This window comes from Myotis daubentonii, chromosome 4 (genome assembly GCF_963259705.1).
Source record: "Myotis daubentonii chromosome 4, mMyoDau2.1, whole genome shotgun sequence".
NCBI lineage: Eukaryota > Metazoa > Chordata > Mammalia > Chiroptera > Vespertilionidae > Myotis > Myotis daubentonii.
In genome coordinates, this window is record NC_081843.1 from 106937056 (window position 1) to 106952821 (window position 15766).

Here is a 15766-nt window from a genome sequence, read left to right on the forward strand (position 1 = left end):
GCATGTGTCCTTGGCCAGAATCGAACCTGGGACCCTTCAGTCCGCAGGCCGACGCTCAATCCACTGAGCCAAACCGGCTAGGGCAAGAAATGATATTTATAAATTACAATTTTTTTAGAGTTATTCTAAATTATAACTTATGACTAAACCACACCAGTGAACTAGACTAAATTATTTTGCCCGAACTGCCCTTTAATGTTATGCCAATGACCTACACTGAGGTTCATCATAAGGAACAGAGCAAGGAGAGTATTTACACCTTAGAGTATTATGTGCCAGACACCATGCTAAGCACTTTACATGCATTCAATTCATTTAACTCTCACAAATAAGCCTATGCAGAAAGTACCATTATCACCCCATCTGACAGAAAAGGAAACTGCGCTGCTGACAGGAGGCTATCTTCCTTAAAGCCACACACAGTGGCAGAGCTGGGATATTGCTCAGAGTGCTTGCTCTGAATCACTATATTACAACACCTCCATTCATCCGTGAAATCTTCATTCATTATATCAGTTAATGTTTTCTTAATACTTCCTATGAGAAATTATGTGTTTTAATACCAGGAATCGCTCTTAAGCAATTAACTTATTCTCATATTATAACCATGAATATTTGTTAACTGAGTAGTTTTTCCTTTTTCTTTACACTAGGTGTTTCAGAACTCAAAGCTAGATTTGGTCCAACTAGCAAGTATACAGACTTCAATGGCATAGACTTTGGCCACCATATTTCTAACTTCATAATTATCACCCATACTTGGCCTATTTTATTGTCACCAATTTCCTCACTTTCAAAGAGTACTATGTTAATTTGTGTAAGCCATTCCTTTTTTAGAATAAGGCTTGATACAAATTAACAACTTGAATTCAACAGAACAGTTTACAGAGAACTCCTTAAAAGCTACCTACTCCTTACTGATGCAAAAGATGCTACTTTGTTAACCTTAGCAGTTTTTACATAAGGACAGGAAAGCAAGTAAGAGGGAAAGAACAAATTGTAACCAGAATTTTATAAATCCCTAAATATTCTTAATTTGAAAACATCAGTTTATATGGCATGACACACACAATAATTTCTTGCCTACCATGGTGAACATGACTGAATATTACTAACTGTGCCTCATTAAAGAGGCAAGTCATTACCTGACTTCAAGAGCTTTGATAGCTTCCAGCATTTGTAGAAACTCTGCTGCTTTCCACACATCATTGGCTTCTTCTTCTCCTTGGATCATTAACTTTGCTGTATATGTGAACTCGATTAAGTGACTAAAGGCCATTTTACTAACACCTGTAAAAAAGACGTGCATTAGAATGTATTCACGTTGATCCAAATCTTGTAACATTTAGTAAAAAAAAAAAACACCCAGTGTTTGGAACTTGACTGGTACTTGTCACTTTTGAAGATTATTTCCTGGCAGAATTTTCAGTAACAGTACAATACTATTGTAGCCAAGTTCTAGCACTAACTATCCAACTACCTTAAGACCTTTCCTAAAGATTTCCTGTGGGTTCTTACAGAAGAGTAACCTGAATAATGAGAAACACCACAAAATATAAAGTAATATGACCATGTTACATGCTACCAAATAAGGAAACTGAAGTAACTGGATTCACTAAGGCTAATTTTCTTTTTTTTTTTTGGGGGGGGGGGGGGAGGTCCACTAAATCTTTTTTTTTTTTTTTCCTGGTTGTCTTTTGACCACATTATTCTTTATTATATGAGAACTAGAGGCCTGGTGCATAAAATTCATGCATGGAGAGGGGGTCCCTCAGCCCAGCCTGCATCCTCTCCAATCCAGGACCTCTCGGGGGATGTCTGCTGGCTCCTAATCGCTCGCCTGCCTGCCTGATTGCCCCTAACCACCTCTGCCTGCTGGCCTGATGCCCCTAACTGCTCCCCTGCTGGCCTGATCGCCCCTAACCACCTCTGCCTGCCGGCCCAACTGCCCTCCCCTGCTGGCCTGATCTCCCCCTAACTGCCCTCCCTGCCGGCCTGATCGCCCCTAACAACCTCTGCCTCAGCCCCTGCCACTGAGGCTTTGTCCAGAAGATGTTCGGTCTAATTAGCATATTACCCTTTTATTAGTATAGACAGCCTGAGGATCGACAACTAGATTTTTGCTGGGTTGTGTTTTTTTGTTTGTTTTTTTAGGGAGTTTTGACCAAATGTTTCAAAGTGCAACAAACATCCTTTTAAAAAACAATGTGTAAATTTTCCAGGAATGGAATGAAATTTTGACTGTTAATAGAACACACACACACACACATATCAGGCACAACTCCAAATACTTTACAAGTACTAACTTACTTATTCATTATAACAACCCTATGAAGTACTTACTATTATAATCCCCATTTTACAGATGAGGAAATGAGACACAGATAAGTTAGGTAACTTACCCAAGTCACATAGTTAAGTGATAATAAAACTAGGATCAAATCAATGGCCCACTCCAGGTCCATAGGATGATGGCAGGAAGCACTCCTGCCTAGCACAGTGTGACTACCATGGTCTTATTCATTGCGGTCCCAGTCTCTTATAATCCCAAAGTCCCCCAATCTCTTAAAACCAGTTTCCCCATAAATTTGGCAGCAAAATTTGATTGGAACTGACATGAGGCTATTTATAGTTTTTACCCCAATTAGAATAAATAGTAATATGCTATGCTGCTGAAATATTATTTGGTTACAGTATGTTGTCCTAGACCCCACGGAGAGTAAGCATTCTGCAATTTCTCTAGTCTTAGGGAATTCTCCCAATTAGTGAAAATTCTCACTCAAAAAGGATGCATGAACGTGTACTTGGATGTTCTGTCCTTGATAGTAGGATTAAAATTTGATGTGATGGTAGAGTTGCTATTAGAGAAAACTAGGTGCTTAGGGATGTGGTTTCAGGAGGAATAGAGAAAGAATGGGTTTAGAAATTTGGAGGCTCAGGTTAGAAGGCTGTGTCCTGAACAAGGAAATTAACGTTCGTTGAAGATTTGATGCAGGTGTGAATCCAAGTCACAAATCCCAAGGCAACTGGTTTTGAGGACAAGAATTTTTATTTGAAGCCAAAGGTGAACCTCTGGATCTAATCAAAGGTAACTTACTTCACCAGGGATCTAGCAAACAGGAAAAGTGGTAGCTCAGCCTGCACAGTGGTAGCTAATGACAATGTACAGTATACTCACAGAGCAAATTGGAAGTGAAACCTACTTCACATGCATGTCACCTGCTTTTACAAAGTCCTCTAAGACGGGGATTCCCAACACTGGCTACACACTGAAATGGTTCTGTGGCAGTGCTGCCCTACCTTTGCTGTACATAGGCATCATCTAAGATCTAGACTGAGTCAGCAGGTCTGGGGTGTAGCCCCGGAGTCTACACTTCCAACAAGCTCCCAGGTGATGCACATGCATCATTGGTCCTCCGACCACACCTTGAATAATGAGGACCTAGACAACTTTAAACACAGATGTTTGGATCCCAACCCTCAAAGATGGGCTTAATTGACCTGGAGATAAAGCCTGGACATTAGTACTTACAAAAGCTCCCCTGATGTTTCTAATGTGCTGCCCAGGACGAGAACCACCACTACAGGTCATTATTTGTATTTGACAGATGTGGGGGGGGGGGGGGGTGAGGGAGCAGTACGCTCCAGTTCCAGCTAAGATGGAGAGAGCACACTCTACCGTATCTTCTCCATTTATTACAACTAAAAATCCCGTCAGAATACAAAAATCAAATGTAAAAGGACTCTGAAAAATCAATGGAAGCAAAAGGATTGGAGAGAGAAATCAAAACTGAGTCTCCTGGTTTTATTTTTCCTCCCACATATCCCAGCTTAGACTCAAGGACAGTCCAAATCCCATAACTGTGCAGCAGGTACAGACAGAGCAAGCTTCCAGAGAAACTCTTCCTGGCTAGAGAACCAGGAAAGAAAATGGAGAGCTTGCGTGCATGCGTGTGGAAAAAATACTTGGTTTTTACTGTTCCATCTCAGCCCTCCCGAGAGACCAGCCCCAGTGCTGATGCTGCACACCTGTGGTTGGTGGCCACCAAGCAAGCGCCCAGGCTAAGAGAAAGTTCTGCTCTCTGACAGAAAGCTAGGGAACAGATCATATGTGAAGAGCATGAAGAGAATTCCTGCTATTCTTTCCTCTCCCTTTTCTCTCAGCACTTTGCCTAAGAGGCAGATCCCATGGTGGGAAGCGTAGATAGCACAGGGAGGACCAGGAAAAACACATCCTGGGAGCTAACTTGCGAGGAAATCAGAGCTCTGTGTGTGCAGTTTCCAGCTTACCACCAAGCTGTGCACAAGGAACTGATCTGCGGAGACATAGCAAAAGCTCTGCCAACTGCACTATGGCGTGAACTACCACCCAGGTTGGCACTCCCAGACATGAATAGCACAACAAAGGTTCTGAAAACATAATTGGAATTGGATCTACAGCCCACATAAGGCAGTCTGACCCTGACCAGGTTGCTCGACTCATAAAAGAAACCAAAACAAAAGCATTCACCAGGGTATTTTAACAGCACCCAGGGTGTGATGACTAATATTCAAAATATCCGTGTCGAAAAATTTAAATAAATAAAACAGACATATTTTCAGATAAAAAAAGAGAAAAAGCCAAGATATCCAAGTTGACACAACTGACAAATAGTAAAACCAGGACTACAACGCAGGTTTTCTAACTACACAGCCAGAGCGTTTTCTATAGCCAGGTGAGCTAGGCAGATAAGACCCCAATCCCAAAGTTAATGGCTTAAGACATTGAACCAGGATGGTGTGGCTCAGTGGTTGAGCACTAACCTATGAACTGTTTTATTCCTGGTCAGGGCACATGTCCAGGTTTTGCGAACACACCCAGGTTTTGGGAACACACCCAGGTTTTGGGCTTGATCCCCAGTAGGGGGCATGCAGGAGGTAGCCAATCTATGATTCTCATTCATCATTCATGTTTCTAACTTTCTCTCCCTCTCCCTCTGAAATCAGTAAAAAAAAATAAATTTTTACATAATCAGACATTGAGCCAAACTGATTCTTTTATATATATACTAGAGGCCTGGTGCACGGATTCGTGCACTGGTGGGGTCCCTCAGTGTGGCCTGCAGGGATCTGGCCAAAACCGGCAATCCAACATCCTCTGAGGGATGTAGTAGTGCACCACTGCACCACTCCCACTCATCCTGACCTCACTGCTGCTCTGCTGAGGTCTCCATTCGCCTATCCTGAAGCGATACCAGCATGTCCATGACCAAGAAGTGGTGGCGGGCTCACGCCCAGTCAGTTCCAATCCAGATGGGGGAGGGGCGTGCAGGGGGAGTGTCCATCGGAGAGGCTTGTACTGCCACAGTGGCACTTGTCAGTCATGAGACCAGCACCTAGCGCCCATAGGTCAGCTGAGCGGCGCTGCCACTGTGGAAGCACACTGACCACGAGGAGGCACCTCCTGCATTGAGCATCTTCCCCCTGGTGGTCAGTGCACATCATAGCAACCAGTAGAACAGCCGCTTGGGCTTTTGCGTATATATACTAGGGGCCCAGTACACAAAGATTCATGCACAGGGGGTGGGGGGGAGGTGTCCCTCAGCCTGACCTGCACCCTCTCCAATCCGGGAGTCCTCAGGGGAACCCTCTCCAATCCGGGAGTTTCTGTCTGTCTTTGCAATCATATGAGCAAATTGTCTGAGACCCCAACCCAGTTTGGTTTGTTGCTCACAGAATAGAAGCATTTTTTTTTTTTCTTTGCTTCATTGGTGGAGATTTCCTGGAAGTTTTAGGATATCTTCCCTTTCATCTTTCCTAGACACTCTGATTTTACTTATGTCTCTCACCTTTGCTTTCCCTCCATCCCCCACCGAAACAGTAACTTTCTCCAGGTTCACTTTGCTCTAATGTCTAGGGAGATCCGTCTGCCACCAGAACTATGATTCCCAGCATTCCTGGTGCTCCCCATGCTCTGGGCTTCTACTTCAGGTCCTGGGGCTGCCACCAGAACTATTATTCCCAGAATTCCTGATGCTCCCCACACTCTTGGTTTTCCCTTCCTGCTCTGTCTCCATCCCATGGCCTCCCACTCTGCCAAGTCCTCCAAGCTACCAGCTCTCCCTCTCTGCTCTCTGTCTGGCGGCTTGGGGAGCCAAGTTCCCCAAGCTGCTCCACTCTCTGCCGGCTCTCCCGCTCTGCTCTCCGCCCAGCGACTGTATAGGCAAATTAACCTGTCATCTTAATTTGCGTACTCACTCCTGATTGGCTGGTGAGTGTAGCAGATGGATGGTCAATTTACGTTTCTCTTTTATATAGGATACTAGAGGCCTGGTGCACAAAAATTCATGCACTGGGGTGGGAGGTGTGTGTCCCTAAACCCGGCCTGCCCCCTCTCAGTCCGGGAGACCTCAGGGGATGTCCTACTTAGGCCCATGGAGTGGGCCTAAGCCGCAGTCTGGACTCCCTCTGTGGGAGGCAACTGGCTGATCAGGGGAAGGCAACGCCCCCATTATGCCTCTGCTGCTGCCACTGCCGGCCACTGTGGCTGCCTGAGTTTCAAGCTGGCCCTGGCAGTGGCAGCTGCCATCCACGGCTTGCCTGGGCCTTGGGCCAGCCCTCACAGCAGCAGCCGCCATCCACGGCTTGCCTGAGCCTAGGGCCGACCCTGGCAGCAGCAGCCGCCATCCATAGCTTGCCTAAGCCTCGGGCCGGCCCTCGCAGTGGCAGCTAATGGGTCTTTGTCTGGAAGATGTCTGCTCTAATTAGCATATTACCCTTTTATTAATATAGACTAGAGGCCCAGTGCACGGATTTGTGCACCCCTCAGCCTGGCCTGTAGGGATGAGGCCAAAACTGGCTCTCTAACATCCCCCGAGGGGTCCTGGATTACAAGAGGGCACAGACCAGGCTGAGGGACCCCACTGGTGCACGATTCCATGCACCTGGCCTCTAGTACTTATATAAGATTTTTGGTTAATCTCTTCCCACCCTCCCCCCTCCCCTCTGAGATTCATTAGTCTGTTCCACATTTCCATGCCTGTGTGTTGAGCGTCTGCCCCCTGGTGGTCAGTGCATGTCATAGCTACCAGTCGAACAGTTGCTTAGCCTTTTATATATATGCTAGAGGCCCAGTGCATGACATTTGTGCACTGGGGGGGGGGGGTACTCAGTCCAGCCTGCGCCCTTTAGCAGTCCAGGAGCCCTTGGGGGATGTCCAACTGAAGGCTTAGTGGGGAGTGGGCCTAAGCTGCAGTTGGACTTCCTTAGTGCTGCCGCGGAGGCAGGAGAGGCTCCCACCACTGCCACTGCGCTCACCAGGCATCAGCTTGAGCAGCGCTCCCCCTGTGGGAGCGCACTGACCACCAGGGGGTAGCTCCTCGTTGAGTGCCTGCCCCCTGCTGGTCAGTGAACATTATAGTGACTGGTTGTTCCACCATTCGGTCGATTTGCATATTATACTTTTATTATATAGGATACACACACATATTATTGATTTCAGAGAGGAAGGGAGAGGGAGAGAGGGAGAAACATCAATAATGAGAGAGAATCATTGATCAGCTGCTTCCAGGGAATTGAACCCATAACCCAGGCATGTGCCCTTGACCGGAATCAAACCTGGGACCCTTCAGTCCACAGGCTGATGCTCTATACACTGAGCCAAACCAGATAGGGCCAAACTGATTCTTTAAAACTGAATCTGGCAAACAAAAACATTTCCTTTCTTATCGGTCTATAGTTAAACACCAAAGGCTGTGTGTGCTGTACCATAATGGACACAGCCGGTCAGAGGTACTAAGAAATAGAGAGACATCCAAGGTGATTGGTCTTCCGAAGAGAAGACCCTACTTCTCCAGGTAGTTCGGTACTCCTTGCTGCACCAGCAATCCATAATCTGGCCTGGCGATTTATTTTACGTTCTTTACCATCTCTCGAAGGTAGACTAAACCACCCATTCTCCCTCCTTAGGGACACTGTTTCACAATAAAAATCTCTGCAACATTTCCTGCACTCCATTCTTTACCTGTTGCTTATCTGTGATTAAAATTGCAAATTTTAAAAAGGTCTTATTCATTAAGTCTTCATTTAATGGGTCTAGCATAATGGGTAATCAACTGACAAATAGCCCCAATTTATTAAGCTTTGAAAATCTACTAAACCCTATGCCAGGCACTCGGCATATTATTTCAATTAATCAAGTCTATTAACCCACTTTTCATATGAGGAGGCTAATATGCAATTGAGATAAAGTAACTTGGGGTCACACAGTACCTCAGGTGAATAAATGCATGAAACCTTAGCTTGTAATAGAAACCAATACCATCCAGGCCACTAGATTCCCACTTTAGTAAACTTTGTGGATTTCCATTATGCCTGTGCTCTCTGTCCATCACAGATAATCAGAAAATAATCTACCCATGAACAGAGCAGCTAGAATGCTAGATAAACTACAAGGTACCAAAATAAAAGGATATTCTTAAACTCTTTACATTTTTTTACTCCCCTAGGCACAAAAATTTTTCCAAGGGAATAGTGTTTCTAGGCAACTCATTCATAACAAAGAGTATATATGCCATTAAAGAGGTACAAAACCAAAACTCAAGAGCCTTGAAAGATGCTAAAATTCAATATTTATGTAGGCAAGCTCATTTATTTCCTCGTTCTGAATTGTGACTCTCTTGCTAGCTGGGCAACCCTGGGCAAGTAACCTTTGGAGCCTGTTCTCTGATGTATAAATTGGAAATACCACTTACTTCAAAAAACTGCTGTTCTGAACCTCAGGAAAATGCACATAGACTACATAGCACAACACCTAATAGTAGAGGGCCATTATTACAGAAAAGTCAAGCAAGTACAAAACAACCACTTATTTTATTTCAAATCACTTATTATTGTAAGACAGTATCTAGTGGATAACCCTTTCCATCCCTGACCTTCTACAGCCACTGGAACTTCTGAATGCTACTACGGTCATCTTTTCTAACCCTTTCCACATTCTGGCAGCCCACCTCACACTGCGCGGGCCATCTACTCGTAAAGGCTTCTACAGAATCCTTCAGCGTCCCCAGGCTGAAACATAAGCCCACTGAACAAAGACGGGAATTTGCTTGTAATACATGTTTTCAAAAGACAGTGAATGGCCATGGGTTTTAGCAGTGGAAAAGACTCTTTTAAGAGACCAACACCTACCATCTAACACAGGAGTTTTTCCTGGCAGCTCACTGTACTAAGCACTTTACTGAAAGTAAGAATTCTCAGGTGTCAAAAGAACAATCTATCCAGTCACCTAACAGGAACCACTGATAACTGTGTCCTAAGGTATCTCCCTCAAGTAACTGTTTAAAACAACATCAATTATAATGTCTGCTAAGCAGTATTATTTAAAACAAGTATTTACCTTCTATTTCCACCAAAGGTTCCTGAGTAAATTCCTGAAAGAATTTGTAGAAGAACTTACTGCAAGCAGCCAACACAGCCTTGTGGGCCTTAAAATGGTGACCTAGGTAAAAACAAAAACAAAAACACAAAATCAGACATATCCACAAAAATCAAACATATAACTAGAACACAGGTTAGAAAACTACACAAAGTCAGTCTTTCTTCATAATGTAACTATAAAACTATACACATTGCTGAACTAGTGTCAGAATACCCTTGCAGCTATCTTGACCAATTGTAATCTCAATTAGACACAAAGCCCCATCTTTACCCCAGAGACGCCATGAAGTCGGTTTTATAAAGGCCAGTTTACTTCCGGAGGTAGGAGCCTCCTACCACTTAAAGAGTGAAAGGCACATCCTATTCCGTTGAAATTACCAAACATAAACACCACCCAAAAGGCTACCGACCATTTGGGGAGGGAGGAGAAAGAGCCACCGGACAAGCGGGAGGCCGCAGGTGCTTGCTATGGGAAAAACTTTAACAGGCCCAACGTGTGGACCAAGCCTATTTTCACTCAATTGGAGACACCCAAGCTGGGCTGGCCTCCATTACACATGACGGACAAAGGGGGTTCCCAAAGAGGGTACTGAGCGCTGCAAAGGATTCTCCGTCTCCCTCCAAGACCATCTGAGACACTAGGAAAAAATAAAAATAAAAATCCACCTTCTCCCACCTGGCTCCTGGGAGCTACTCCCCAGATCAGCTGATCCGGAGAAGACGGCTGACCGAACACTCAGAGACACCCTCCCGGTGCCCACAGCGTAATCCCGCACGAGGGTGTGCAATGGGAAAACTTCAGCAAGTTCCAAGGCCACGGGCATGTGGACGGCGTGCCGGCCGCCAAGTCGCCTCTGCAGCCCGGCCCGTGGGAGCGGACACCCTGGGTCCCGCAGACCCCGGGGGGCCGCCCGCCCCATCGGACTGGGTAACGAGGCGGGTGGGGGGAAGGAGGGTGAGAGGGCCGGTGCCCCTAATTCGCTCGGGCGCCCACCCCGCTACCCACCGTCGACAATCAGGGTGATGTCAGTGAACCGGTCCTGCTCCCGCTGCTCATTCAATCGGTCCAGGATCATCTTGTGATGTTCGGGGAACTCCTGCAGGCATTCCATCGTCTCTTCGGCCTCCATGGCCGGCGGGTCGCTCTACAAAAGAGGAGCATGATCGTGTACACCCATGAGCTCGGGCTGGGGCACGGAACCCCGAAAGCTGCAGACAACAAAAACCAACACCCCAGCAACGTGAGCAGGAGGGGGGAGGGTGAGGCGAGAAAGGCGAGAAAGGCGAGAGAAGAAAGGAGGGCTAGCCGGTGGCGGCGGCGCGCCGGGGGCCGGACCGAGGCCGCCCGCCTCGGAGCCTGACCTAATTGGAGCCGGGACACGCGAGCTGGAGCCGGGTGGGCGCCGCGGGAGGCGCCGGGCGCCCGGCGCGCAGGTCCGGCGGGGAGCGGGCCGGCAGCCCCCGCCGCCCGCTAACGGCCGCCCAGCCCTTCCGCCCGGCCCTGGCTCCCGCCGCCCCGGGACCCGGTCCGGCCCGCGGCCCACAACGACTCCCGGGTCGCCTCTCCTTCCCCCGCCCTCCCGCGTCTCCCCCGCCCCGAACGGGCCGGCACTCACTCAAGGAAGGAGGAGCGGCCCGGGGCCTGCGCGTCACTTACGTCGACGTAATGCGTCACCGCGTCGGGCTTCGGCTGACGCGGCCGCCTCGGAGCGCAGACCGCGGAGGGCGGGGCCACGCCGTCCCCGCTCCGCCAGCGGCGGGAGGAGCCAACCGTGGGGACCGGGCGCTTGGCGAGGGCGCGCGCCCGCGGAGGAGGAGGAAGTGGGGCTGCGGGCGCCGGGCCTGGCAGCGCCAAGCGGGGAATCCTCAGCCACCACCCGCTCCGCCCGGCCCCAGGTGTGCGCGCTCCCACCCGGACTCGGAATAAACCCGCCGGCGGGCTGCTCGGCCTTTAACCGCGCGCCGCGGCCCCGCCCCGCCCCGCCCCTCCTCCAGCCCCGGGCGGCCCGCCTTACCTCGCTCTCCCAGCTCGGGTCCTCCCCGCGCTCCTCCGCGGCCCTCACAGACGCTCCGTCCCTGCTCGGCTCTCCCCTCCCGGGGCGCAGATCGCCCCGCACCGGTCCGGACCCCTCAGCAGCGCCTCGCCCTCCATGGCCTAGCCAGGCCGCGCCGCTCCGTCCGCTCGGGTCCGGCCGGCGCACGTGCCGCAGCTCCGAGACCCCGGCGGCCGCGGCGCGGGCGGAGACGGGCGCGAGCACGTCCGGCCGCCGGAGGACCGTCCTCCCCGGTGCCCGCCCTCTCCGTGCCCGGCGGGCAGCACGTGTCTGCCGGGCTCAGGACCCGGGGGAGCTGGTCCAGTTCCTCGCACGTGGTGCCGTAACTACAGCTGTCTGCCCCCCACCCCCCACCCCACGGCGCCTCGGGGCCGCGACCCACAATTAGCCGCGCGGGACTGGCTCCGTGAAGGGGGGGGGCGGGGGTCGGATGGTCTTTAGGGAAAATGAGATCGTTGACATTTATCCTTTCCTCTAAAAAGAGAAGACAGTGGGAATTAGAGGCGAAATCAAAAAGCAATGTGCAAAGGTGAATGTAACATTTATTTGGTGTTTTGTTCGTTTGTTTTTTCAGATTTTTTATATATTTTTATTGATTTCAGAGAGGGGGGGAGAGGGAGCTATAGATAGAAACATCAGTGAGGAGAGAGAATCATTGATGGGCTGCCTCCTGCACGTCCCCTACAAGGAATTGAGCCCACAACCGGAGCATATGCTGAGACCTCCTCGTTCATAAATCCACGTTCAACCATTGAGCCACACCGGCCAGGCCTATTTATTTTTAATCTTTATTGTTGAAAGCATTACATATGTCTCCTTCCCCCCGCCCCCCACCTCCCCTATTGACTCCTTCTAGCCTGTCCCCCGCCCCAGGCCTTCACCACCCTATTGTCTGTGTCCATGGATTATGCATATATGCATTCAAATTCTTTGGTTAATCTCTTCCCACCCACCCACCTCCGCCTATCCTCTGAGCTTGGACAGGAATGTAACCCTTCTTTAAACATATTAGTTGAGAGTCAAGGCTGTGATAGCACTGCCTAAGGGCCTGGGAAGTCCAGTGGTGAACAAGGCGTATTGCTGCCTTCCAGAACTTGGTCTGATAGACATCTCTGCACAGTTCATTGTTACCAGATAGGAAGAACATGTAACCTGGGGGTCAAGGAAGCTAGTGACTAAGAAGCAACCTGAAGTCTGGGTGCTCTTAGCCAAGGCACACTGACATTGTAGCATTGCAGGAACTGAAAGAATGTTGCTGGGTCAGACCCTCGGGGCCTTGCAAATACTGTTAAAGGTGTAAGGTTTTCTTACTGGCACAGGAAAGCCTTGAAGATTGAGCAGAATAGTGTCATTTTAAGATTGGCCTCTTAGAGTAGGAATTCTAGCCCAAATATGGAAAATGGATTACGTGAGACCAATTGGGAGGCTGTTAGTGAACTAGATGAAACCAGGGTGGCCACTGGGATTAGAGAACTGGATGGAATCCAGTGATAGAATCAACACTGGCTGGAAGGTATGTCACTGGTACTAAATATGTAATATTGAATATCTTCATGACAAGAAAAGGACAGTCGAGGATGGCTCCTAGATTTCTGGCTTAAGCTGGTAGATTATTGGTATCATTACCCCAAAAATGGGGAATGTAAGTGGAGGAACTGGTTGGGGAGAATAGATGGGGAGGAGAGGGATAATTTTCAGGAGACAACTGAATGGAGATGATGTCAACAAGGCACATTATATACGGACCTAAATAGAGTCTAGGTGAGAGAGCTAACCTTAGAGATTTTCAGTGTAAAGTGGGTATTGAAGCCATGGAAATAGATTAGATTGTTTAAGGAAAATTGGCAGGGATAATAGACTAGCAGATTGTAGGTTTTAACATCACCATCATCATTATTACTCACACAGTGGTTTTTTTTAAAGTTAAAGAAGTTGTGTATAGAAATAGATATTTTGGAAATTCCAGCATATAACGCTCCGTTCCTGTATAACAATTGGATGAAGCCAGATGGAGACTACCGTGGGCTATATGGGACATGAGCTATCCAGTTTACCACGGCCCCCGTCACTTTCTAATGTCTTAGACCCAGATTACATCATGCTTTTTTTATTTGCCTTGTTCTGAAAGCATTGGAGTTTGACCTCTTGGTCTATAGCGACAGAATACAAGCGTGTCGGACTTTATCCCTGAGAAGTACCAATGTGTGTGGGTTGAGTAGGAAAGGAAGATACTGAACCTGCAAGGACAGTATTGGCAGCTGGAGATAGATGGAAAACCAGAGGAGTATGACATCAGGGAGGTCAATGTTGCAAAAGAGAGGGTATGCTCAGCAGGGCCAAATGCCACCAAGTGCTCAAAGTAAGTGAAGTTTAGAAATGAACCATTCAATGTAGCATCATGGCTGCCTTTGGTAGAAGACTTTAGTAAGAACAGTTTTAATTAAGTTCTTCGGGGGCCAGGGAAAGAATTCTATATCCAAGTAGCTTAAGCAATGATTAGGAAAAGAAATGGGGATAACAATGACAGAACTCTCACTGAAAAAGTGAGGGAAGTGAGAAAGGAATACCTACAGAGGGTGATGGGTCAAGCCAGTTTTAGGTTTTATGTTTTGGGATAGAAGAGACTTCAGCAATTTAAATGCTGACAGGGAAGGATCCAGCAGAAGAAGATGATAAAAATAGAAGAGAAAAGGAGGCTAATTGTGCAAGAGAGGAAGAGCCTAGAGAAGATGAAGTTGAGACAGGTGAAAGAATCAGCCTTAGGAGAAAGGACAGTTACTATTCCTGAAAGGATTAATGGATTAGATGCTCTTGGGCATGTAGATTTGCTTTGTAGTTGAGAAAATTCCTAACTAAAGAAAGAAACACACAACTATTTTTTCCATGAAATAGGTGGCCAGATCACCTACTACAATCCAAGATTAGGAGAAGAAGGGTGTGTACGTGTTGGGAAGAAGATGTTTGAGATTGGAAGATGTATTAGTTATTTAAGGCTGTGTAATAAATTGCCCCCAAAATGTAGTGGCCTGAAACAATATTATGATTTCACAGTTTCTGTGGGTCGGAAATGTGGCCACCACTTGGCTGGGTTTTCAAGGTCTTTCTCAAGGTTCCGATCATGATGTCAACTGGGACAGCTGGGGGAAGATCTGCTTCCAATGCCACTTACGTGATTGTTGGAAGAATTCAGTTCCTCCCGGGCTGTTGGACTGAGGACTTTGGTTTTCTGTGCAAGTTTTCCCTCCACGTGGGGTTCACCATACAGACTGATGGCTATATTCCATTAGAAAGAGCAAAAGAGAGTGAGCACGACAAAAGCCAAAGTCTTTTTGGAACATGATCTCAGAAGTGACATTCCATCACATTTCCTGTATCCTACATGTTAGAAGCAAGTCATCAGGTATAGCCCACAGTCCATGGCACAAATAGTAGGAGGCATGATCATTGGGACCAATCTTAGGAGCTTCCTACCACAGAACAGAATGGAAAAGATTTGAAATGGATCTTGGACATAGTAATACAGTGATGGCGAACCTTTTGAGCTCGGCATGTCAGCATTTTGAAAAACCCTAACTTAACTCTCGCGCCGTGTCACATAGAGAAATTTTTTGATATTTGCAACCACAGTAAAACAAAGACATATTTTTGATATTTATTTTATGCTAGAGGCCCGGTGCACAAAAATCTGTGCACTGGGGGGGGGGGGGCGAGATCCCTCAGCCTGGCCTATGCCCTCTTGCAGTGTGGGACCCCTCAGAGGATGTTCACCCCAGTGGGGACCCTGACCCCATGGAGGTTTGGCCAGCCTGGGTGAGTGGCTGAGGGCTGTTTTCAGGCTGGCCAACCACCCTGGCAACGTAAGCTCCCAGCCTCTCCTTTTTTTCTTTCTTTTTTTTTTTTTTATTCTGGGATTTATTTACCTTCTATAATTGAAACTTTGTTGCCTTTAGCAGAGGCATGCGGAAAGCTTAGCTTCCTCCATCGCCAGGGACAACCCACTCCTGCTCGCTCCAGCTCTGTTGCCACGGCTGGCTGAAAGCAGCTATCTGGGGTTTATTTACCTTCTATAATTGAAACTTTGTTCCTTTCAATGTAGCTCAGAGCCAGGCCGTGGCAGGCGGAGAACCTTGACTTCCTGCTTGCTCCAGCTCCGTGGCTGCCGGCCGCCATCTTGGTTGGGTTAATTTGCATATAGTCACTCTGATTGGCTGGTGGGCATGGCTTAAGGTGTAGTGAAAGTATGATCAATTTGCATGTTTGTCTTTTATTAGTACAGGATATTTAAATGCCATTTA

The 15766-nt window shown here is 47.7% G+C and overlaps 1 protein-coding gene across 5 annotated transcripts in view; it reads right to left on the reverse strand.

Annotated features, from left to right (window-relative positions):
* The window catches only part of ZNF131 (zinc finger protein 131), a 28331-nt gene extending 16643 nt beyond the window's left edge, over positions 1-11688 (reverse strand). The window contains exons 1-4 of one of the 5 annotated variants that reach the window (XM_059694830.1): positions 11433-11688; positions 10424-10562; positions 9377-9478; positions 1146-1290 (exon numbers count right to left, since the gene is read on the reverse strand). In XM_059694830.1, the coding sequence (XP_059550813.1) occupies positions 1146-1290; positions 9377-9478; positions 10424-10547 (371 nt within the window). In that variant the 5' untranslated portion in view covers positions 10548-10562; positions 11433-11688. The other 4 variants (XM_059694831.1, XM_059694828.1, XM_059694826.1 and 1 more) reach the window with 4 other exon arrangements.
* Positions 11689-15766: the final 4078 nt, after the last annotated feature.